Genomic DNA, 24148 nt, shown 5'->3' on the forward strand with positions numbered 1-24148 from the left:
ATCCTAAAGAAAAGTTAGAAGGCTGGGAAAATCAGACCAAGAAAAAAAATGTGCTGCTCCTCTCAGAGACCATACGGATTTCTACAATAGCTCCTTACCTTCAGTAAAGATATCTGAAAAGAGATCAGAGGATCCCAGTTAAATACAAAGAACTAGACACATATATTTACCATTACTGCTTCTTAAAACTATGCAAAAATAACAGAAAATGCATAAAACAGAGCATAAACCTAAAATAAAAAAGACATTGAGAGAGAAGTTCAAGACTGGGAGGCTGAACATCTGAGTATGAGAAACTCCAGAAAAAGAACAGGCAGGAAGGAATTACCAGAAAAATAATTATATTTTTCTCCAAAACTCAAAGATAAATTTTCAGATTGACTCATCAGTAGAATACCCATCTCAATATATGAAAAAAGATCCATGTACACTATTCCTAATGTTATGAAACTCCAAAACACTAGGAAGAAAGAAGATCCTAAAGGCATTTAAAAAATAATAAGTGATATAAAAGGTCTAGGAAACAGAGTGGCATAGCATTTCTCCATAGCACTGAAAGTTAGAATGGAATAATGATTTAAACAGTGTAGGAGAAAAAGAAAAAGTCTGGGAGAAATTATTTCCAACCTAGAATTCTAAACCCATCTACACCATCAGTCAAGTATGAAGTTAGAGCTGGGCACAATAGTGTGTGTCTGTAACCCCAGCCACTAGGGAGGCTGAGACAGGATGTTTTAGATAGCTTTTTGTCACTGTGACCAAAATATCTGACCAGAACAACTGAGAGGAGGACAAGTTTATTTTGCCTCACCACCTATGGTGGGCCAACTCCATTGTGCTGGGCCCAAGGGAGGGCAGAATTTCATGCTGGAAGGGTGTGGTGGAGCAACACTGACCGCTCCATTCATGGCAGCCAGGAAGCAGAGAGAAGCAGAAAGGGGAAAGGGCCACAGGGAAGATGCACTCTCCAGTGCACATCCCAGTGACCCATGTCCTCCAGCCACACTCCACCTGCCCACCTGGTTAATCCATTCAAACTAGGATGCACTGAATAGGCTACAGCCCTCAAATCCAATCATTTTACCTCTGAATATTCCTGCATCAACACAGGAGCTTTGGGGGACACCTCATAGTTAAACCATAACACAGGAGGGTCACAAGTTTGAGGCCTTCTCAGTAACTTGGCAAGACTCTGACTCAAAATAAAACATAAAAAAGGCTGGGGATGTAGCTCAGTGGTAGAGTGCCTCTGCCTGCCCTGCACACAGAGAATGAGGTTGGAATTAAAACATTATCAGATATAAATACCTATATAGATGTTTTGATAAATAAAATATATACTGCCTATCCTTTCTTAAGAAGATACTAGAGAATGAATGTGCTTTACCATAATAACAGAATAAACCAAGAAAGAAGATATGGAATGGGAACAAGAAAACAGGGATCCAGTATATGTGAGGAAAGAAGGGAATCCCCAGGATGATAATGATAGTGGAGGCGGTGATGATGATGATGATGATGATGATAGGATTGCTCAGGGGAACAGTTGTGCATTAGGACCAGGGAACAACCATTCCAGCTCAGAACAATAGGAAACACAAGGTTCCAGAGCATATCTCTAAAACAAAAATGAAATTGACAAAGATAGTTTGACTATACTGAGAGGTAATTAATACTTAAAACCTTAGGAATAAATTAGAGACATATAGAGCCAAACAAATTAAAAAATAATTCAGTGAAAATGTAAAAATTTTAAAGGGTATAAAATTATAATATGCTACATGGTTCAGCTTTGAATAGTTTTAACATGGTCAAAAGAATATAAACATCAAGTATGAGAGTGTGCAGGGAAGGAAATTGTTAACCTGGAATTTTACACCCAGTCCAAAAAAAAAAAAAAAAAGAAAAAAAGAAAGAAAGAAAATTACCTAATAATGAAGGTAAAACAGACTATTTTAACATAGAGATGCTGCAGTAATTCAGCAGCAACAGATAATTTCTATAAGCAACATTAAAGGGAGTCTTTAGGCAGAAAGAAAATGATAACAGATGGCAATATTTATCCATACAAAGGAACAAGGAGTGCTAGAACTGGAACTACATGAGTAAATACACAAAAACGTACTCTCCCTTTAAGATTAAGAACAAAGCAAGAATGTGCATTATCACCTCTTCTATTCACCTTTCCTAGAGGTTCTACTCAGCACAAAAAGCCAAGAAAAATGCATCTGGATTTAAAAGGAATAAGTAAAACTCATTTTACTTTCAGACACTGTGATTGTCCATGTAGAAAATCTGATGTAACCTACCAAAAAACTAATAGAACTATTAAGTTAATTTAGCAAGGCTACAGAATGCAATTCAATATGCAAAAAATCAATTGTATTTCTAAATACTGGGTACAGTTATAAATTAAAAACAATGCCATTTATAATGGCACCAAAAATAACATGCTGAGAATTAAATCTGACAAAATTTTGCAAGACACATACACTAAAAACTATAAAACCTTGCTGAGAGAAATTAAATGACTAAAAAGAACTATATAAATTATTAAATAAGACTTAATATTGTTAAGATGACTCTTCTCCATGAATTACAGATTCAATGCAAACTCAATAAAAATCCTAGCAACTTATTTTTATTTTAGAAATTGACAAATTGTTTCTAAAATTTATATGGAAATGCAAAGGACTTAGAATAGCTAAAACAACTTTCAAAAAGAATAACAATTTAGAGAACTAACACTAGCCAATGTCAAGGTTTATTATAAAGCTATAATAATTAATATAGCATTATATTGGCATAAAGACAGACATAGAAATCAGTGGAACAAAGCACAGTTCAGTAATAGATCCACATACACATGAGCAACCAAGTTTTTACAGTGGGGCAAAGGCACATAAGTAGAAAATGTACACATGTCCCCAGTGCTTAGAAATCCAATTGATACTCTTTTCTTCATATGATGCTAGAACAATTGAATATCAGCTATTTTTTAAGAACTTTGATCCATTTCTCACACATATACAAAAAGTAACTCAATATGTATCATAGACCAAACTTGAAAACCCAAAACTAGAAAATGCGCAGAAGAAAACATGAGCAAATCTTTGTGACTAGAATCCAGATCCCTAATTTTGGAGTTCCCATTCATAATTCAAGAATCACTTATACATTTAGGGTGACAGCTAGCTTTCACACATCACCCTGAAACAGGAAATGGAACATGGGGAACCTACTTCATTATAATAACTATGCCTTTGATCCAGAAACCTTGTGTCTTGTCTTAGGAAAAAATAAATATATATTCTTAAAAAATGTAATCATTTGGGCTGGGGTTGTAGCTCAGTGGTAGAGTGCTTGACTCACACACATGAGGCACTGGGTTCAATCCTCAGCATCACATAAAAATTAATAAATAAAAATTAAAATATTGTGTCCACCTACAACTAAAATTTTAAAAAATTAAATGTAATCATTTATATCCTGTACCATCCTACACCATCACTCTCATGGTATTAACTGACACTTATCTTCTGATGGCTCCTGAATTTATATTAACAGTTTTTAGAGTGGTATTTTTCACTATCTCTGAATCTTATCCAAAAAGATGTCTCACTGATATCTCAAATCCAATGTGTCCAAAACTGCACTTAGTATCCTCTGCTACACAACTGCATATGTATCTTTGGAGGTGTCACCTCTACTTAGTCATCTCTGCTAGAAACTGGGTGATCACTTAAACCATGTGACAGTACAGGAGAGGCAAGAATCAGACACAATTTCAATATTTGTAACTGGAATGACTGAGAGTGGTTTATCATCAACAGAAAAGAAGTCCATGGAAGGAATATTATGTTCAGGAGGGAAGATGCTGAGATTGTGGACATGTTAATTTCAAGGTGCTAGCAGGGCATTCAGGTGGAGATTTCTAGCAGTCAGTTGAAAATGCCACTGTACATGACAGATTGTTGATCTTGGTTACAGAAATGAAAGCTTGAGAGCTTTTCTGAAAAGTTTAAACTGTGGTTTGACAGAAATCATACTGTTTCTAAGAGGGAAAACACTCAGAAGCATTCAACTGTGGAGGACAAACCATCAGGGAGGAAGAGAAAGAGTAATGTTGAGGAGAAGGAGTAGCATTGGAGCATGATTTTTTGACCACTTAAGGGACAGGTAGTAAAAGTCAAATTTTTGTGGTAGGTCCTTGACTAGATGGTTCTTCAATATGTAACTTCTTTCTCCTTTACTTAATGAAATCTCTTTCTTCTATTTCCTGCGTGTGTGTGTGTGTGTGTGTGTGTGTGTGTGTGTGTGTGTGTTTCTCCCTAGCCTGGAAGTACCTGTATGGGGAAGGCAATGTGGAGGACAAGGGCCTGGGTGTAGGTTTTTCACTCCATTGCTTTAGGAAGGCGGACAGTAAGGAACAGACTAGCAGAAAAAGTTTTAAGGCTCTGTCTGTCCTTTTTTATTTGTGCATCAATGTGGCAGAGTTGACAGCCTGCCTGAGAGAGGCTGAAGGGATGTGTGTTCTGCATGTCTGAAATTTATTCCTTTGGCTCTGTAAGATGTGACACTGCATAATGACCATGAAGAAATAATTTTGAACTTCTGACTATCTTGGCAAAGGTTTCAGAAAGACATATGGACAGAAGCTTCTGGACATTTGCAGATGAGCCCTCCTTCAGTGTCTGTCTTTGTAGGTTTGCTTTTACCTCTAGTCCTATGGCTCTTACCTTTGCTTTTTCCTGTTTTTACTTAGGAGATAAAAGGCCAAAGTATATTCAATTGAAGGAATAAAAAATATTATTGTAAGAGCAAGTCATCATTATGATACATATCAATTCCTCAACTCTGAGGCAGTGCACAGACACAGGGCTCTGGGTATTAACCCAGCCAGGATTAGAGGGAAAAAAGGTCTGGAAGATTCTGGATACACACAGTGAAAAATATGGGTTGTCACCATGCAGTGGTTCAGCATCCTCATCTATAAATTGACAGAGAGGTGACATTAAAAAAAAAAAACAACCTCCTTCCTAGGAATGATAACTTGCTTAAATAGGATTCTAGGAATAAGCTCCTCTATATCTATGACCTTAAACTTCAGATATATTTGAGGAATTATTCATTTCTCATTGAAACACATTTTGACATAAAAACATTTTTATTTTAAAATACTCAAAGTGGGAAGATCTCTTTTTTTGGTTTGGTTGACAACCACTGATTGAGGCTTTACCATGGACCAGAGGCTAGAGGTGGGAGGATCTTTTGAGTTCATAAATTTAAGCTCAACCTGGGAAACACAGAAAGATAGCAAGATGTTGTTTCAAAATAATAGGAAGAATAGTAACAATGAAATACTTGAGATAACATGATCAATCCAGTTAGGTCTCCGATAAGTTTCTGGGCAGGAGTTGGGAAGTCACCACATGTTAAATTTAAACTTCATCTAAGGCCTTCATTTTACCTTGATCATTTTTCCCCCTTGAAAAGTATAATATGGTCAGAGGGAACAAAAACTCAGAAAACACCAAAGCCCAGATCCTACTCTGTGAAAATTGACTGTGCTCTGCCCTAAAGTTGCCTTCTAAAATGAGCTCCCAGAAGAATGCCAGTCAAGAGGTCTGTCAGGAGCCAATTTTTATTCATTTATCAGTGTTTTGTGAATCCTCTGAGAAAATTCTTAGGAGTTGTACTATTGGGAAAAGAAGAAAGAGACTGAAAATGTGGATCCAGAAATTCCCCAGGGTATGAGGCATTCGTGGCTTAGACCTCAAGTATTTTTCCCCTAAGGAAGCACTCAAAATCACCTATAGTTGGAATGCTTTAAAAATTGCCTAGTTGATGGCCAGTCTTAATGGGATAAGGTTTCTTTGTTATCTCAGTGGTCATTACACTATCAAGGTCTAAAAAAATAGCTTTTCTATGAAGTTTGAGAAAAATGAGTAATCAAGCACTATTCTGCATTCCTACACATGTATAACCACACACAGATGAAGTCACTCTTAGGAATCTGGTTACAGATTCAGAGAATTACAGAACTAGAAAATACTCAAGGGGTCATCTCTTCCAGCATCCAGAGCCTCAAAGGTTGTGGACAGTAAGGTATAGGTCAGCAGCAAGATTAGCAGGCTATGAAGACCATAGAAGATATTTGGGGCATATGCCAAACACCCATGCACAAATCTGAGATAGAATGGAAGGATGTGCATTGATCAGGCTTTCTTCACATCTGGAAACAAGATTGCTGATGGTTCCCAGTTTTACCCAATTGGGATAAACGTTTTCTTAATTCTCGTACAAACAAATAAACCAGGAAAGGGTTCTGATTTGTACTACCTGTATTTGATAGTTCCTTCCTTCAGGACCCAATAAACCATGGACGAGAAGGAGGCAGAAGCACAGTCAAGCTTACAACCTGTGCATCTGCACAGGAAGGGACACCTATGTTTAGAAGAATTCTGTTTGGCTTAATGCTCTGATGTTGCCATTTACAAGTTCTTAATAATTTTTTTAATAGAGGATCCTGTATTTTAATTTTGCAGTGGACCCCACAAATTATATAGCTAACCAGTCCTGGCATGGAATAGTAGTTCTGCAGCCCCTAACCTAGCTATGTGGATTGCATGAGTAAGGACAAGGAAATCATCCCCAGGAGCAATGAGTAAATGGTGGCCAGTACAGTTATCATATTTCTGAGAACTGAAAGGTCACCAAAACAAGAAAGGCATGACTCTTGTCTTCAAACAATCTCAATCTAGTATGACAGATTTTCTTTTTAAAGGTGTGATTCTTCAATCCCAACAAATCCAAATGAGTATATTCATCTCGAGATTGAATAGGAACTTCCAACTGCCAAAGGAAAGGGGTATAACTATTACAAGAAATACAGGAAGAATGTTTATCTGTATTTGCAATATCACAAAGACTAGCTTTGTAAACCATACTCTAGTCTATGATTACACATGGAATTAGGAATCTCGTGTCCAACACAAGTGACACCATTCTAGCACCAGGACTTACTACTACAAACTGGTAAAAAAATTCTTTCTACCAAGACCCATAAAGAATAGAACAAAAATGGTGAGCCCCAGAGTGGTACTGTAGCCTCATGAAAACCCAAACAGAGTATAAATAGAAAGAAGTTGAGCAAAAAAGAAAAGGAAGGAATGGGAGGGAGGAGAGAGACAAGTTGACTGTGTTCAGTTTCTCAAGGTACAATCATTTGTCCAGGAAGGCAGTGAGTGGAAATTGTAAAATAAAGGGTAAGCCATATTTAGAGCAATAAATTTTATGAAATGTTAATTGGGTTTACTCTCAGAACTCCCTTTTTCATTATTATGTTTAATACCAAACACTAAAAAATTAATCAGGAAATTCCATCTGGCCAACAATTCCAATTTATGAAATTCCTTTTGCTTCTGAAGATTAAAAGCAATCCCTTGGAGTGAACTGAACATTCCAAGACAGCCCTAAACAGCCCGAACAAAGACTCTAGAGTGTCATTTTCTTTTATATTGTAACATCTTTGAGTCACTTGCAATCTATAAATAAACTTGCATTTTACAGAAATTCCTCTACAAAAAGCAGCATCATGCTGGAATTCAACACATGAGACTATTTTTAAAAGTGTTTTGATTTTTAAAAAATTAATTATAGGCCCTAAATAACATAGGAGTTATAACTTGGCTGACTACAAGTTTTGTGTTGCTTAACAACTCTTTAAAACAATTCTGCTACATCCATGCTTTAAGTTTGAGTTAATGTTAATTTAAGATTTTCTGGATTATGGGGGAAATGGAATCAGTAATATTCTGAAATAAATGTAATACTTACATCTATATATATTGTTGTTGTTGCTGGTTTTAGATCCCTTGGGTCTCCCAAGGTATAAGAAATTACTTAGTAAGATGAAATATGATAATAAAGTCTTTCTTTTAAAAGCTCAAGAAGAGAAAAGCAAGGAAATTTGTGGGGCAATGTTTATTTTACCAGAAAGGTACATTCCAATGCAGATCTGTGAAACAGTAACATTATGATTAATAAATATATTTGTCCTACTGGACTTATTAGTTGATATATATATATATTTAATTATATATGTATATATATTTTTAGGTTGTTGATAAACCTTTATTTATTTATTTATTTTATATGTGGCGCTGAGAATCGAACCAGTGCCTCACACATGCCAGGCAAGTGCTCTACCACTAAGCTACAACCCCAGCCCCTTATTAGTTGATTTTTAAATCAAAGGATAACAGAGGAGAATTATCCCTAGATGTAGATCAGACTTACATGCAACCATATACTTGGCAAGAATTATGGTCTTTATATTACATAAAAAAGACACAGATAATATGATTTAGAAATTGTAGTATTTGGGAATTTTAGGCCTCTGCAAGTAACTGTTAACTGCCCTTTCAAGAGTATGTGGTTTGAAATAACAGGAAGAAAGCAAATTACTCAAGGAAGAAATGTATTTCTGCCTCTATCATAATTGACAAGGATTAAGTGTCGAGGCCCACTCAGGTTTTTTCTCTAGAAAAAATATCTCCAGGTGGTTTTCTCCTAAGAATTCCGTTGGAGTAGAGCAGACACAAGCTATAGTAATCAGAGACAGAACAAGACCTCAGATACATGACTCTTGTAACAAAAACTAATTGATTTTCTGTAATTTGGCCTGTCTTGCCACATTATATTTCAGACAGAGTGAAAATTACAACTTCTAAGCCTGCTGGTTTTTGACAATTGGAAATAAATCACAATATTTTTGAAAGAAGAAAGAGTAAACAAAACATTTGATTCAATGATGCCATAGAAATCCAACAAAAACATACACTCCATTTTATTTTTCAATTCTGTGGACAACATCTATTAACTTGCACAGTCAGAGACACAGTTCATTTGATCTACTGCACAATAGACACAATTCGAAGGGATATTATCACTTTGAAGCAAGTGACATCTTATATCTCTGTTGGATAAAGAGAACACAAGAGCAAAAGGCTAAGCCTAGCAGAAGTTTCTAGAAAGAATTTAAAAGGAATATAGACCAAAAGCAAAATATCCATGGTCTTCCTTGAGGAAGTGAAGTACTATTGAGTAACCATGATTGCTATACTGGTGGTTGTTCTAAGCAATCAGATCCTCTTGTGGTTCCCAAGGACCTTCAACTCCTAAAATGGTAGTCAGCCTACAGAACTAAGCAAGATAAATATTTTCTTCCTAAATTCAAGATTCTTCATTTTGACATCTGCTAAGGATTTTAATTTGAAAGACTGTAAAATGTCAAAGTGACTCTCATAAGTTGTGAGACATTTCTTGAGATCGTGTGAGTTCCATTGGTAAGTAGAATACAATGAATTTATTTAAAAGTTACGTAAATTTTTCAAACTCAAAGGCTCTGAATCACTGAAAAATGTTTCCCAAAGATGCCATACCAACATACTACAGTAGTCCACAATAAAGACCACAGCTTTAGAGAATGAACACAAATAGAATATTAGACTAGGTGGGCCCTTGTTCACTGGAAGTCTTTTATATAGGCTTACTTTCTTTTGCCTTTTGAAAAACACAGTATCCAGTCCCATTCTTAACACTATTTCTTTTTCATTTTTATGATATGTGAGAGGAGTTAAAACTACCTTTCTTAGAGCAAAGCTGATCAAAGTACACCATCAACACCAACTTGAAATCACTGTTGGGCCATCATCCAATCTTTTGAATTAGAATGTAGTCAGATTCCAAAGAGACATGAATAATGTCTGTGCTGGTCTTTCCTTTCCTAATTAGTATTCATGAACTGCTGGAATTTTTCTCCCTTTCCCTCTCTCTGTCTTTGCATTATCTCAGTAGTTGTACCGTTTGATTGCTGCTTGATTGTAATTCAATCTGGCGCCTCTTCATGGAGTACTACATTTCCTCTCAATAGTTATACATTAAACTGTGGTGACCCCAAAGGCTCCACCACTGACAAGATTTCAGCCTTTCTTGCTTTGTGCAGTTCATTTATTCTTGGTTCAAGGGCAGCCTAGACAGACACCGACAGACACTGATTACCTGGCAGGGTTGTAAGATAAGGTTTTCTGCTCTCTTTTGTACCATCCTGATGAACTCTGGTATAGTCCCCTCTGTTATCAAGTAGGAGTTCATTCATAGGGAGAAAGGTCTCATCAGAGTCCATGTGTCATAGTGGGATAGTTCTTTAAAGTCATACTGTTACTCAACTCTTTACACTTAAAATCAGGAGAACTGTCTGATATACAAAAACTTCACCTGCTTTTAAATCTAAAAACTCCTGAGTAGTATTTATGCATGGTCCTGAGTTTAAATAATGCTTAAAAGCACGCAGGAGTGTGTGTGTGTGTGTGTGTGTGTGTGTGTGTGTGTGTGTACATGCGCTTGCAAACTCTCTAACTTTGAAAGCCAAATACTTGATTCAAAAAACACAAAAGGGAGAGCATCTTAATACAGCAGGGATTTGATCACATGCAGCCTCTAAAAACAGTGTCATGTGTTCTACCACCCATTACTTGCAACAAAGTATCTTCCTGCAAGGAAATGGTGAGTCAAGGAGATGTGTGCAGGTGGAGCTTTTTCTTACACATAACTCCTGTTTGCTCCCAGGGATGAGTCAGATTGTTAGAACAGACAACTGCCGGGAAAACAGCAAACCACCCCCTGAGAGCAGTTAGAAGAAGGAAGACCAGAGAGAGATTATAGTTCACCAGACAGGCCTGAGAGCAGCAATGTGCTGGAATCATCTTTCCCGGATGGCACTTCATCTCTACCAAAGCATTGGACAGAGTGTTCTATTTCCTTGCATTGGAAAGGAAGAAAGAGTTATAGATTTCTTTGCCTCCAAGCAATCTTCTAGAGAAAGCAATTGTTCCCTCCACATCCGTATTTTATCAGAATCAAGACTTTAATGGAAAAATAAAAGGAAATGAATCCTGTTCTCCCAATTGCTCGGCAGGCATGTATTCCCAGTCTTTCTTTTCCCCCCAATGATACTTAACTGGAACTTAAAATGTGGGTAATTCTAAGAAGTAACTTGGTGTTTTCAGAATGCTTTTTCAAATACAGGACCTACTTTAGTTTCTTCCTACATGAAAATGATCCTGTCAATTTTTGTCATATGTCCATCATTTTAAGTGAATTGTTGTTTTATTTTTAGAGAGAATTTATACTGGCCTAACTATCATCCCTTCCTACCACATGGCATGAAATTTCAACAGTAGACTGCTTTCTATAGCCAAGGAACTGATATAAACTAACAAATAACAGAGAAATCAAATTTACCATTGAATTGAGAAATACGAAGATAACCATCCACACTCAGCTCTGTTAGATAGCCAAGAGCCTTTATTCATTCTTCTGCTAAAAGTTTTTAAATTGTTGCCTTCAGTTCCACAGGACACAGGTAGTTAACTGAAGAATAGATTAATTCACACAATTTTAAGACTCTTAAAAATACATACAAATACATTTTGAGATACATTGCCATGACAGAAGGAACTATTTTCTTAATTTCATCTGAAATTGTAATTTTCCCAAGAAAATTGTTTGCTTCATTTTAAAAAGCATAAACTTAGAACCACTAATATGTGTATTTCCTTTACACTGTGTGCACACTAATGAAGAACTTAAAAATCCTGGAATGCAATGATATATTCATATTATTTACCCCATTGAGAAGTAGAGAAAGGATGAGAAAGGGATAATTACAATTAAACACAACTTAGATTTGGAGAATCTAAGATATAGATAGCTGGAGATTATGAGTCAAATAGAGAGGTGGGCCAGTCCATTCCAACTCTGACATTCAAAGACTCTCTGAAGAATATTAAACAAAATCAAGTATGTTATTTTATACATGCTTCCAAACTATTGCCATTTATAAATAACAACTCAAAATTCTGCTGTGGCTACATCTTTTAAAAAAAATTGTTCTAAATCTATTTGTGCTATGTCAATTATGTGGATAAAATAAGAACAGAGAAACCCTTCCTGGAAAACATATTTTTTTCTTTTCTTCTAGAAATTCTGTCCTGCTACCTCCTGAGCTCCTTGAAAATGAAAATCTCTGTCTTCCAGATGACAGCCACCTTGTCGGTAGAACCAAAATAGCTCTCTCAGCTAGAGAGCTGTCTGTCAGTAAGAGTTCTGACAGATATCAGATTTGACACGCAGGAGAAGGGCAAGAACGGCCCCATGGAAGGAGATTTGAGGGGAGAACCTGACTAGCTGAGGGGCAAGGCATTTGAAAAAACAATCATCTCCTAGATACCACATCAAGCACAGAGAAACCATCAGGCATTTTTGGAAGTAACACAAAATCTTGGGAGAACAGAGAGTCAGAAAGATGGGTGACAAGTTCCTATTTCCACCATTAGCTCTTGTAGGACTTTGAAAGGGCCATGGTTGGATAAAACATGCACAGACTGGAAGGTTCCATTTGTGAAAGGAATTGACTATGTTTACATGCATAGTATTTTCTCTCCCTCTAGTGGTGGGGTGGGGGGCCTTTGAAGGGACAGCCTGTCACTACTGCAATACTGCTTCATGAGATGAATTTCCATTACACTGCCTTCTTTCCATAAAAGCTAGGACTGTCTTTAAGTGTGCTCTATCCTTTATGGTAGTTTTCGAAACACCCCCAACACTACTCCATATAAAGGAGTAAACTATCTTCTAAGTATGCTGATTAGTGGTAAGGGTAGTGGTAAGAAGGCAAAAACCTCATACTCTCTTTGACTAGAGGTGCAGGATCCCTTTCTCCTCCCTTTCATGCTGTGCTCCTGATCCCTAATCTGGGCCAGAAAAACCTGAGGAGTTAAGACAAAAGAGAAAGCAAACTCATCCACAGTAAAGGTGGAAAATATGGAAACTCAGAGGAGAGGGAGAGACACTAATAAAAAGCATCTAAAGTATAGATCTGAACCTGATATAAAGGGCAATAACTAGAGGTAGTTTAGTCATTTGAAAATACTTCTGGTATAGCAATTTAGATCAGCTGATAGTGAATGAAAAAGTATAAAAAACAGAAAAAGTAAATTATGACCATTTTAAAGAGAGTAATTAAAATTTCCTACTTCCACATACCATAATTGTACAAAAGTATTAATGGAAATAGATCATAAATTGCAGTTGTCTAATCAACAGGTTATTGATTAATGATGGAAAACTTACCACTATGAAGTATGCACAACATGCAGCTTTTTTTTCTTATGCTCTATACTCACAGCTAGGCATCAATGATGCCTACTTAACTTCTCTTGGATGTCTCCAAGGCAACCAAACTCCTATGTTTTCACAGCAAACCTGTTCCTTTTCTAGCTTCCTTATCTCAGCGGTTAACTACATTAGCCATCCAGTTATGCAAGCTAGAAATGCAGGGGTTACTCTAACCCGGCTAGTTTGCCACTGTCATATCTAAACCGTCCCTTAATGTTACCTTCTATTTCAAATAGATCAATTGGTCTTTGCCTCCATCACCACCTTAATTTCTCTCCTAAACTACTCCTCCAAACAGCATCCACTCTGTCCTTTGTCAAAAGCATTTTCCACACTACTTCATTCACCAAATACTTTTGAGAGGCCTAGTTTGGACTCTGGAAGCATCATGGTGAATAAAAGGATTTGTGGGAAACAAGATAAACATCAAATAATTATAAACTCTATGTGAACAATTAAAATTGGATGATAAACTAAGAGATTGGATACTGTGTTCAAATACAAGGGATTAAAGCAGAAAAGTGAAAGAATTCGGCCGGGACGATGGTATCTGCTATCCAGCCTTCCGAGAATATAAAGAGATTGTTTCAGATGCTAGCCAAGAACAAAAAAATGAGAAAAAGTTGAAATGCACATTAAGGTTCAATCTGTCTCCAACCACCTTCTGCTTAAATACAGCACCTTCTTTTTCGTATGTTCCTATCCCTAGAATGTAAACACCGTTAAGAGCCCAAACTTGTCTTACTCTTTGCTATACCATTATTGCTATACCATTAAGAACTGTGCATGCAAATACGTATCCGTTCTTTTAATGCACAAATCTGTATGCGAAGTGGGAGAGCCGACAGATAAGGCAGATAAGTGGGTTTGGAGTTCAGGAAGTTTCCCTGATGTCAAGGTCATTGGCTGGGCTCACAAGGTTAACTGGCTATGAAACCAAGGCCAGGTTTCCCAGCTTTGGCTCTCTGGCACCAGGCTCTCACGCTCACACTCACACACAAGCGCACAGCGCAAACCTCTTCAATTCCCCGCTAGGAGGAGTCACACCTCCCGACCCCGATACCCTCTCACCCTCTCCTCTATTTCTCTTTCCTTCCCCTCCCCGCCAGAGTTCCGGCAGCTTCGAGACGCAATGATCGCCGGGAATAGTAGTCTTCCGGTCCAAGCCTACAGAGTCTCAGTATTTTTCAGAACTATGCTTCCCAGGGAGCCCTGCGGCAGAGGACGCTGAGTCACCTGACCCGGACTCTGGAGGTGCCATGGCGGCGCCCGTGCTACGCTGGGGCTGTCCTGGCACACGTTGGGCTTTAGCGGGGGTTGGCGGCGGTTTTCGCCACCGAAGAGGGGCTTCGATTGGGTCCACGCCCAATCCGACAAGGGAACAGAGTACAGTGGCTCAGAAGCCCCTCCACACGGCCCAGAAGCTGAGGAAAGGGTATATCATTTTCATACTGTTACTGCCCGCCTAAGTGTGAAGTGGAACTGCGGCGCCAGGGAGACGATGGCCCCTACAGCCCAGTTTTAGAGGTTTCAAGGGGCGGGAGGGTGGAGCCCTAGGGCCTGAGAACACAAAATGAGCCCTTTGTGAGTCCCGCCCTCATATACATACCACTGTCTTAATGTAGGCATATTTGGGAAACTTGGTGTGATGTAGCAAGTGTTTTCTTGAGCCGAAGGTTGCACAGACAGAAGAGCGAATTCGTTAGCTGTGAGGTTGGCCACACTAGCAGGGGAATCATTTAGCTGACATATCTTTAGCGCTACTATGGACTAACAGTGTTCTGAATGTGGAAAGGGAGTTTTTAATCTTACAAGCTATCTGGGGTATTGGTGGCTTAATGTCATACGTAATCAGAAAACACCAGCGATCTGTGGAGGTGTTTTATGTTAAACACGTGTGTCTAGACTTAGGAGGATGTAGCCAATTAAGAGCGTCCCCTTTTTGTTATATAAGAATTTTGCTTATTTTGTTAGATGTTTCCTGAGCAGCTGTTTATGCTTTGCCGCTTAAGATTTAAATAGTTTCTTTTTAAATACAGAAACATAAGGTACGTTTCTAATATTTTGGGTTTTTTTTCTTTGACATTATCATTATTTTTGTTTTTGAGTCAGAGAAACAGAGGGAAAATGTCCAAAAGCATTTGATTTCTATTCTTTTCGTAAATAATATTGACTCCCTGTAAATGGAAAGTATATTTTTGTCTCACATAATGAAATTACAAAAATGCTTTGAATGATGCCTAAGAGAATTTAGAGTTCCTGATGAATTCTTAGTTTAATTCCTTTCACAAGATGTTTCCAAACTTTAAAAAGAAGGAATTCATCTTTTTGTGGTACATTAGGCATAGAACTTCTTGTATTGAAATGATTGAAACAAAACCCAATACATGTGAACAAAAATCTAAATAATATAGAAGATGTCTTGGGGAAAAGAGCAGGATAGGAACGTACATAAATTTGATATGGATAAGCACACTTAATAATTACCGGGAGAGAGCTGTGTACCAACCCAATAGAGTAGGGATGGCTAGATAAGAGAGATTATTTTAGCACTTTGCTTCTTAAATTTGATAGCAGTCAAGCATAAACAAACAAAGCAACCTGAGATTAAATCTCAGAAATTTGAAGTGATTTGGGAGCCATCGTGGCCTGTAATCCCATTGACTTGGGAAACTGAGACAGGAGGATTGCACAAGTTCAAGGCCAGCCTCATCAATTTAGCAAGACCCTGTCTCAAAATAAAAAGGGGTGGGGGATGTAGCTCAAGGGTAAAGTGTCCCCTGGCTTTAATCCCCAGTACACTCTCCTCCCAAAGTGCCACATCTGATGGTTAGTTTTCCTTTGTGAAATTTTTCAGGAGTATCATTTAGTGGTGATCTGTTATATCTGTGACACTGGTTGTTGTACCTGTAAGCCATTGTGATAAAATCAATTTAAAATATGACTTGAGAATTTCCTTTTTTAACTTATTTTTTTTTTGTAGTCAAATCCTTCCATTTGTGTTAATTCTAGATAATATTTGAAAGACAGGCTTTCTTCCATTTACTCAGTGGTTCACTGATAGGCACCGTTAATTTAGACATTGCTGCCCGGCAGTTGTCACCTGATACCAATTCTAAATTATACTAAGATGCCAGATTATTTTGTTCTTTGTAGCCTTCCTGTTTATGCAATGAATCTCCTAATTCCACATTGCAAACAAATTTATTTTTCCCATCTCATTTCAGGTGTTCAATATGAATTGCTTTTGATTTAGTCACCAATGAAATTTATACATTTTAAAATGTAAGGATATAAAATTTTAATAAGTTAAAAAGGAAATTCACATTTGGGGTTTAGGCTTATAGAAATGTATTCGTGCTGACAGATGTAACTACTTCTTAACCATGATCTCTTTCTCACCAGTGAACACAAATGGGCAGCTGTTGTAGGACTGGAAATTCATGCCCAGATTTCCTCCAACTCTAAGCTCTTCTCTGGATCTCAAGTGTGTTTTGCAGCACCTCCAAATTCTTTGGTTTCTTTTTTTGATGCATCTCTGCCTGGAACTTTGCCGGTAAGGTTTTTATCTAATTCTATTTTCATTAGAAAGTGTTTAAACTGAACATATTAAAACAAACATTTCTTTGTTTTAATATATTGATAGAACTCAGGAAATAGTTGTTTAGGGGATTATGGATAAAGGGAAATGGGCTAAATGTTTTCTAAAGACCCATGTCTATAATTCTGTTTCTAAGTGAACTTTCATATGCAAATTCACTTGTTTCACAAACATTTTAGAATGCCTACTAAATACCAGACATTGTCCTGTGAGCTGGCTCAAAAAGATGAGCAAAGCTCTCTGCCTTTGAGAAACCCAAAGACTAGTGGGGGTGACATGTCTTAGAAACAAATAGAGTACTCTTGTAAAGGTAACATATAGAGGATAGTTTTGGAATCCAGGAAAAACTACAGTTAGAAATTGTAGGGGTATATTCGTTAAGGAGGGGTTCCTGGAAGAGGTGGTGTCTTAGCTCTTTGAAAAGCCAAACAGCAGTTAGGCAGTTAAATGGAGGAGGGGAGGAACCTAGTTAAAGGAAGCACATATATCATATGATATCACTGTGTAAGATCAATAATGATTGTGGTTATTGAAAATTAAGAAGAGATCAATAATGGAGAAAAGAATCAACCACAATATGCAGTGGGTTAATTACTGATTTTGCTACTTGTTTTTACCTTAACCCAAGGAATGACTAAGCCCAGCATACTATCAGCAAGGTTTTTAGCATATGTTTTCATATAATTGGCTGAATTTTGGAAAGGATAGAAGAAACAATGTAAACGTCTGAGTTTATATTCTGGCCAGGACTGATGGAGATGGGGCCGATAAGGGTCATCATGAGTGAATTTCATACTCTCAAACATTTAAATACAAGGGAATGCTAGCTGAACTGCATTGGCAGGCTTGCAGGGGTAAAAGTCTGTTTTTCTCGAAGTCACTGCCCAGACTGGAAAGCTCTTGGCAGTGCCTCCCATGTGCCTGCCTTACCAAGGGCTTTCATTGTCTTAGGACAGCATCTCCATCTCAGACTTTTGTCATACTTGTGTTTTTTGTCATGGAGGACTTTCATTCCTGCAGCCGTATCCAGGGCTAGCTTTGACTTGCTGTTGGGTTTCCTTAGAGGAAAATAGATGGGGTGCTCTCTCTCTTTTGTCTCTCTGTCTCTCTCTGGCTTAAAGTGTCCAGCTATGTACAGAGATCTTGGTTTGTTTGAGAAAAGACAGTTTTTCAGTAATACAAGCATTCTGTGTGTGTGTTTGGGGGGTAGGGCAGAAAAATAAAACAAATATAGATTAAAAAAATCTAAATAGGTAAATATCTATTTAGACAAGTTAAATGGAAGGCAGTTTATATAACACCGAACCAGGCTCGGTGGTACACACCTGTAATCTCAGTGACTTGGAGGCTGAGACAGGGGATTGCAAATTCAAGGCCAGGCTCAGAAACTTAGCAAGGCCCTAAGCAGATTATTGATATCCTGTCTCAAAATAAAGATGGAGATGTGACTCAGTGATAAAGCACTCCTGGATGAAATCCCCAGTAACCCCCTGCCCCCAGCAGAAAAAAGCAAGATGAGACACAAGCTCTGAGTTCCTTCTAGATTTTTCCAGCTGGGAGTATGATATGCAGCAGGGTACTTCTTACAGTTCACATTTAGAAATAGATCCATTTGCAGATAGGCACATTTTGTATAAACAGACAACAGCCTAAAATGTTTAAGCTTCTGTTGTGCCTAATGTAGTGAAATTTAATTAAGGACAGTTAGAAATAACCATCAGGCCAATATGTGTTGAAATATATCTTGTCATGCTCTAAAAAAGAAGGGGCTTGACCAGTGGTTAGTTAAACAGCGAAGGTGTTGGGGACATTGACCATTGAGAATTAGGTTTACATTAATTAAATTGTAGGCAGAAGCTACAGTTTTGCAAGAGCTAGGATTTGTTCTTCTTCAGAGCCAACAGCACTCATTTGAGTGGCCCAAAGTGGTGATTCTCTTAACAGAGCTGATCTGCCTCTTTTTCAAGAATGTTTCTGTCTTTAAAATACCTATTTTAGTACATGAGTAAAATTATATCAAAACTCCTAGAATAAGACATTGTCACTGAAAACATTTCAAAACCCCAAGATTTGCCTATAAATAGATTTAAAATGTGCTAGAACATTTAGACAGGTGTCCTTCTCTAAACCCTATGATATAACGATGTGCTGATATCCTGACTCTATATCTGGTAACTGCTTTTAACAAACTCAGAAGCTGGGAGTATGTTTCTCAGGATTAGAATAGATCATTATGTTATTGTTTAGATCAGTTAAGCCAAAAAGTATGTGAAATTCATGATGATGCCTGAAACTCTCTGCTCGAGTCTGCACTAAGCCTTTCTCTCCTGAAGTGACTTGCTGACTGCTCCTTCACGTGGCTGCGTTCCTCCACCCAGCCCTGACATGTTGGCTTCCTGTGCACCATTCCTGGGCTCTCGCCTTCTCAAGTCCTCTTGAGGAATCTTTTATTCCCTTCTCTTCTGGGTAACAGATCTGTATTTCTAATATCCTACAGTATATTTCCATCAAAATGATTCACCATCAGCTTAAATTCAGCACTTAAAATATTGAACTCATTAGTTTTTAGATACATTTATTTATTTATTTTTAGGTGGTGCTGAGAATCAAACCCAGTGCCTCACTTGTGCTAGGCAAGCATTCTACCACTGAGCCACAACCCCAGTCCAAGCCCATTATTTTTGCTTCCCAGAGCTTCACTGCCTCTTGACAAAAGAATAAATCAACAAGTGGGTGGCAGGGGTAGGATATGCTTAGAAATGGATGTTCAGGGGAAAAATGACTGTGTGAATGTGTTATATACACATGTATATCAAAGAAGGGAAAAAGTCATTGGAAAGAGGATGTTTATTCAGTTGATGGTTTTGGACAAATGGGTTAGGTATTTATTTATTTTGGGGGGAATATGAGGGATTGAATCCAGGGTGCTTAACCACTGTGTCACATCCCCAGCCCTTTTTTAATTTTGAGATAGGGTCTTGCTAAGTTGCTTGGGCCTCACTAAGTTGCTGAGGCTGGCTTTGAACTTGCCATCCTCCTGCCTCAGCCTCCTAAGCCACTGGGATTACAGGTTTGTGCCACCATGCCTGGTCTAATTAGGTATTTAGAGAAAAATGTTTATAGCTCATCTCATACATCAAAACAAAATTCAAATATTTATTTATAAATTAAATGTAAAATTAAAATAAATATTCATTTGTCCTTGGGATGGGGAGAAACTTTGTAAGCATCAAAGAGAAGAAATTCATGGGGCAAAATGATGGAGTTTGTCTACTTCATTCATCCAATAAATATTTATTGACCCAGTCATTTTTTTAAGGATCCACCCCAGGAAATTAATAAAACAAAATGTGGGCAAAGACTTCTTTGCAAAGTTGTCTATAACAAGGCGATTTATAATAGTGTAAAATTGGAAGCAACCAAAATTTCCCAGTGGTGTGGGAATGGTTGAGTGAATTATCATTTGTCTGTACAGTGAAATAATATCATGTTTATGAAGAATTTTTAGTGGCAGGAAAATGCTAACAGTAAAAATCTCATTAAGATAAATAAAATTTGCATGTAGGTTATTTAATCTTCTTTTGCCTCAGTTTCTCACTTGTGAAATGAGGATAATATATTTGACACAATTGGGTTTTTATGAGAATTAAATGAATCAATGCCTTTAAAACATTCAGTCACTGGGTGCAGTAGGTAGTGCACGCCTGTAATCCCAGTGGCTAGGGAGCCTGAGGCAGGAGGAGCTCAAGTTTAAAGCCAGCCTCAACAACGTCCAGGCACTAAGCAACTCAGTGAGACCCTGTCTCTAAATAAAATACAAAATAGGGCTGGGGATATGGCTCAGTGGTTGAGTGCCCCTGAGTTCAATCCCCCATACCAAAAAAAAAAAAAAAAAAAAAAAAAAAAATTTAGTCACTCTGCATGGAAGGTGCACAGTAAATCTTAATCAGTATATTGCTTAATGACTTTGGTGGCTTTCATCTTTCAAAGACTCTTTGTTATGTTACACATGACAGCAGAAATAAACACTACACATGACAGCTGGTTACTTAACATGGATTTCTTTAGTTCAGTGATCTAGCCCACAAAATTAACTTGGCTCTCCCATTATCTCAGATATAGAAAATTAAATGTGTAGTGAAAAATAGTATATTGGATAAAATTGTTTCTGAGTTAATAGTACTTCATTTGCAAAAGAGAAGGTTGGTAGGATTTTTTTTTTTAATTCATCATCATATAGAATTTTGGTTTTGTACAAAAAGTAGTGACCAGTTGGTTTCCAGATACACTAAAGAGAAGACAGAAAAATGCAGCCAAAAGAATTTAGGTTAGAGTGTAGTCTTTTTCTATAGATCATATTTGGTCTGTGTGTGGTTTCTTTTTGCACTGCTGGCCTTTGAAAGAGATGCCTATGATTACAGAAGGCCAAAGTGGCTAGAAGAATAGTAGTCCTTTAAGATAGCTCAAGTTCAGTCAGTCGGTGTTTATTGAGTGCCTCTATCTTTTTGTTGTTGTTGTTGATGGACCTTTATTTTATTCATTTATGTGTATGTGGTGCTGAGAATTGAACCCAGTGCCTCACACGTGAGGCAAGCACTCTACCAATGAGCCATGATCCCAGCCCCAGAGTATGTCTCTTGATTTCATAAAAAATGATTATGTTAACATATATATTTCTGTTGACATTTATTCTTCCTCTCTGTTGGTGTCTTCATTCCTTCACTTAACTGACATTTATTGTAAACTTACCGAGTGCTGGCCATTGTTCTAGTTCTAGTAACAGAGCTTTGAAGGAGGCAGCAGACAGAAGTGGGTCTTGCCCTCATGGGGCGTGGATAAGTAAGCAGGCAGTTGTATCTGTTTATAAAAGTCTCAGTAATGGAAAAATAGTGTGCTTGAGGAGCACAGAGGATGGTGGAGTGCAGCCAAAGATAGAAAGAGTTTGTGAGATTGCCCAAGTAAAAAGTGAATGGAATGTACAAGGGCCAGAAGAAACCAGAATGTGACTTACTCTGGGAACTGAAACATGTTCCACCTGTCACAGGGACAGCAAAAGAAACTGGTATCAGATAGTGAACCCTGCAAATTCCAGGGCCTGCCTAGTCCTCTCCCCTGCCTTTTTTTTTTTTTCTTCTCCTCCTCCTATTTTTTTTCTTTTTGTACCACAAATTGAACCCAGAGGAGCTTAACCACCGAGCCACATATTCTGTACCTTTTTTCGTATTTTTTTTAGAGACAGGGTCTCACTGAGTTACTTAGGGCCTGGCTTTGAACTCATACTCCTCCTGCCTCAGCCCCCAAGCTTCTGGGATTACACATATGCACCACCACACCCCTGTCTTTATTAAGAAGATTAAGTGACCTGGGATGTTCATCTTTTCTCTTCCCTTCCTTCCCCAAGTAAGAATCTGAAAAAACATCTTTGGAGATTTCATATGTCCTAAAGGAGAGTATCTCATGTAGTGGAATTTGGGGTCCCTGAGCTGCCTTGTCTTAGAGTGAAGGTTATCAGTCAACAAGTCCTAAAGATATACATAGAACTTTTTTTTTTCTTTAAAGGAGAGAGGGAGAAAGAGAGAAAGAGAGAGTTAGTTTTTTTATATTTATTTTTTAGTTTTCAGTGGACACAACATCTTTATTTTTTATTTTTATGTGGTGCTGAGGATCGAACCCAGCACCTTGTGCATGCCAGGCGAGTACAATACCGCTTGAGCCACATCCCCAGCCCATACATAGAACTTTTGATCAGCATTTTAGTACTTTCAAATATAAGTTGATAGCCAGAAGCACCAGACATTTGAAGAAATTGTCTAATATGAGGGACAGAGTCCACAATAAAAAAAGAACACTAAGAGGAGGCAATAGATGATGTGTGAAGTAAAAATAATAATTAAAATATTAAAAACTTTAATATTCTAAGAGAAATAAGAGAAGGTAACTGAATCCATGAGATAAGAACTAGTACTGCTTTTTAAAAACAGCATAAAAATGAGCTTTTTGAAATTAATATTATGGTATCTCTTCCTGTTTCCCCACAAAGAATCCTCAGAAGAATTATTAGATAACGTCAAGAAAACCTTCCCGAAAGTAAAACATGTGCAGTGACCTGGACAATGGAAGAAAAAATAAGAAAATGAGAGAATCAATCGAGGAAGTTCAATATCTGATTAGTAGGAGTTCCAGAAAGGGAGGAAACAGCTGTGAGGAAACTATCAAGCAAATAACACAGATTAATTTCCCAGAATTGAAGGACATGAATCTCCAAATTGAAAGGGCCTTCCAGCTCCCCAGCACAAGGAGTAAAAATAGTCTCACGTGCAGGCACGTCATGAAATTTCTGAACATTGGGGATAAAGATAGGATCCTGAAGCTTACAGAGAAGAAAATAAAGTCAGGTCACATTGCAAAGGACTGGGATCAGAGAGACATTATGGAATAGGGTCTTAAAAATTTAGTGGTGGAGGGGGGAATCGTCTAACCTAGAATTCTGAACCCCACACTGTTGATCAAGTATGATAGTAGAGTGACATTTTCAAGCAGGCAGCCTCTCAAAAATTCATGTTCCACTCTCCGGGAACCAACTGGAGTCATAGAGACATTCCAGGTTGCAGGTTTGGGAGAGAAAGAGGGACAGCTGCAGAATAAAGGACTCAGAAAAAATGGAGAGGTAGAATAGTGGGTGTCTGATGTTTATTTGGAGAAGAGATTTTACTTGTAATCTGCACTCTCTGAGAAGATAAACTGTAGCTACATAAAAAATGAAGCAAATGGAAGAAAAATAAAAGACATATCACCTCCAGGAGAAACAAAGCATTCAGGAAAGAAAATTAATCATAATACACTTAACAGCTCAGCGGAGAAACATAATGAGGTAGTAATTATAGAAGCACCAGGTACTTAGCAAAAACTGTTGGGCTAGGGATGTGGCTTGTGGTAGAGTGCTTGCCTAGCATGCATGAGGCGCTAGGTTTGATGCCCAGCACCACCAAAAACAAACAAACTGTTAAATATTAGGAAATAAAATAACTAAATTTTTATCTACTATAATTGGAAGTCACATTCTAAATTGGTAAAGCAAGAAAAAGTAACAACACGTATGTTTCAGAGACATTTTTAGCAATTGAAAGGAGAACCCTCTCCTTATTCCATTTTAGACCCTAAGTTTTTTGGTTTGTTTGTTTGTTTGTATTTGGAGGAGGGGTAAGAAGTGGGGCTGTTATTGTTTGTTTTTAATTAGGTACTGAGTGAAAAATTTAAAACACCTAAGAGACTATTAGTCACAGAGGGTTCTTTCTAATAAAGTTT

General features: G+C 37.6%; 1 protein-coding gene and 1 long non-coding RNA gene across 7 annotated transcripts in view; one reads left to right on the forward strand and one right to left on the reverse strand.

Annotated features, from left to right (window-relative positions):
• Nucleotides 1-21663, reverse strand: part of LOC308654999 — a 109414-nt gene extending 87751 nt beyond the window's left edge. The window contains exon 1 of one of the 2 annotated variants that reach the window (XR_014023364.1): nucleotides 21593-21663. This is a non-coding gene — a long non-coding RNA (uncharacterized lncRNA). Of the gene's footprint in view, nucleotides 1-14313; nucleotides 14370-21592 lie in introns of those variants that run through there. The other variant, XR_014023365.1, reaches the window with a different exon arrangement.
• GATB (glutamyl-tRNA amidotransferase subunit B) overlaps nucleotides 14466-24148 on the forward strand; it is an 85662-nt gene continuing 75979 nt past the window's right edge. For all 5 annotated transcript variants that reach the window (XR_014023361.1, XM_081304765.1, XM_081304766.1 and 2 more), the window contains exons 1-2: nucleotides 14466-14677; nucleotides 16648-16798. Coding sequence is in view for 4 of the 5 variants with exons in the window: in XM_081304765.1 (XP_081160891.1) it covers nucleotides 14502-14677; nucleotides 16648-16798 (327 nt within the window). In the remaining variant the exon portion in view is untranslated. The remainder of the gene's footprint in view (nucleotides 14678-16647; nucleotides 16799-24148) is intronic.

This window comes from Spermophilus citellus (genome assembly GCF_964194105.1).
Source record: "Spermophilus citellus genome assembly, chromosome: 8".
NCBI lineage: Eukaryota > Metazoa > Chordata > Mammalia > Rodentia > Sciuridae > Spermophilus > Spermophilus citellus.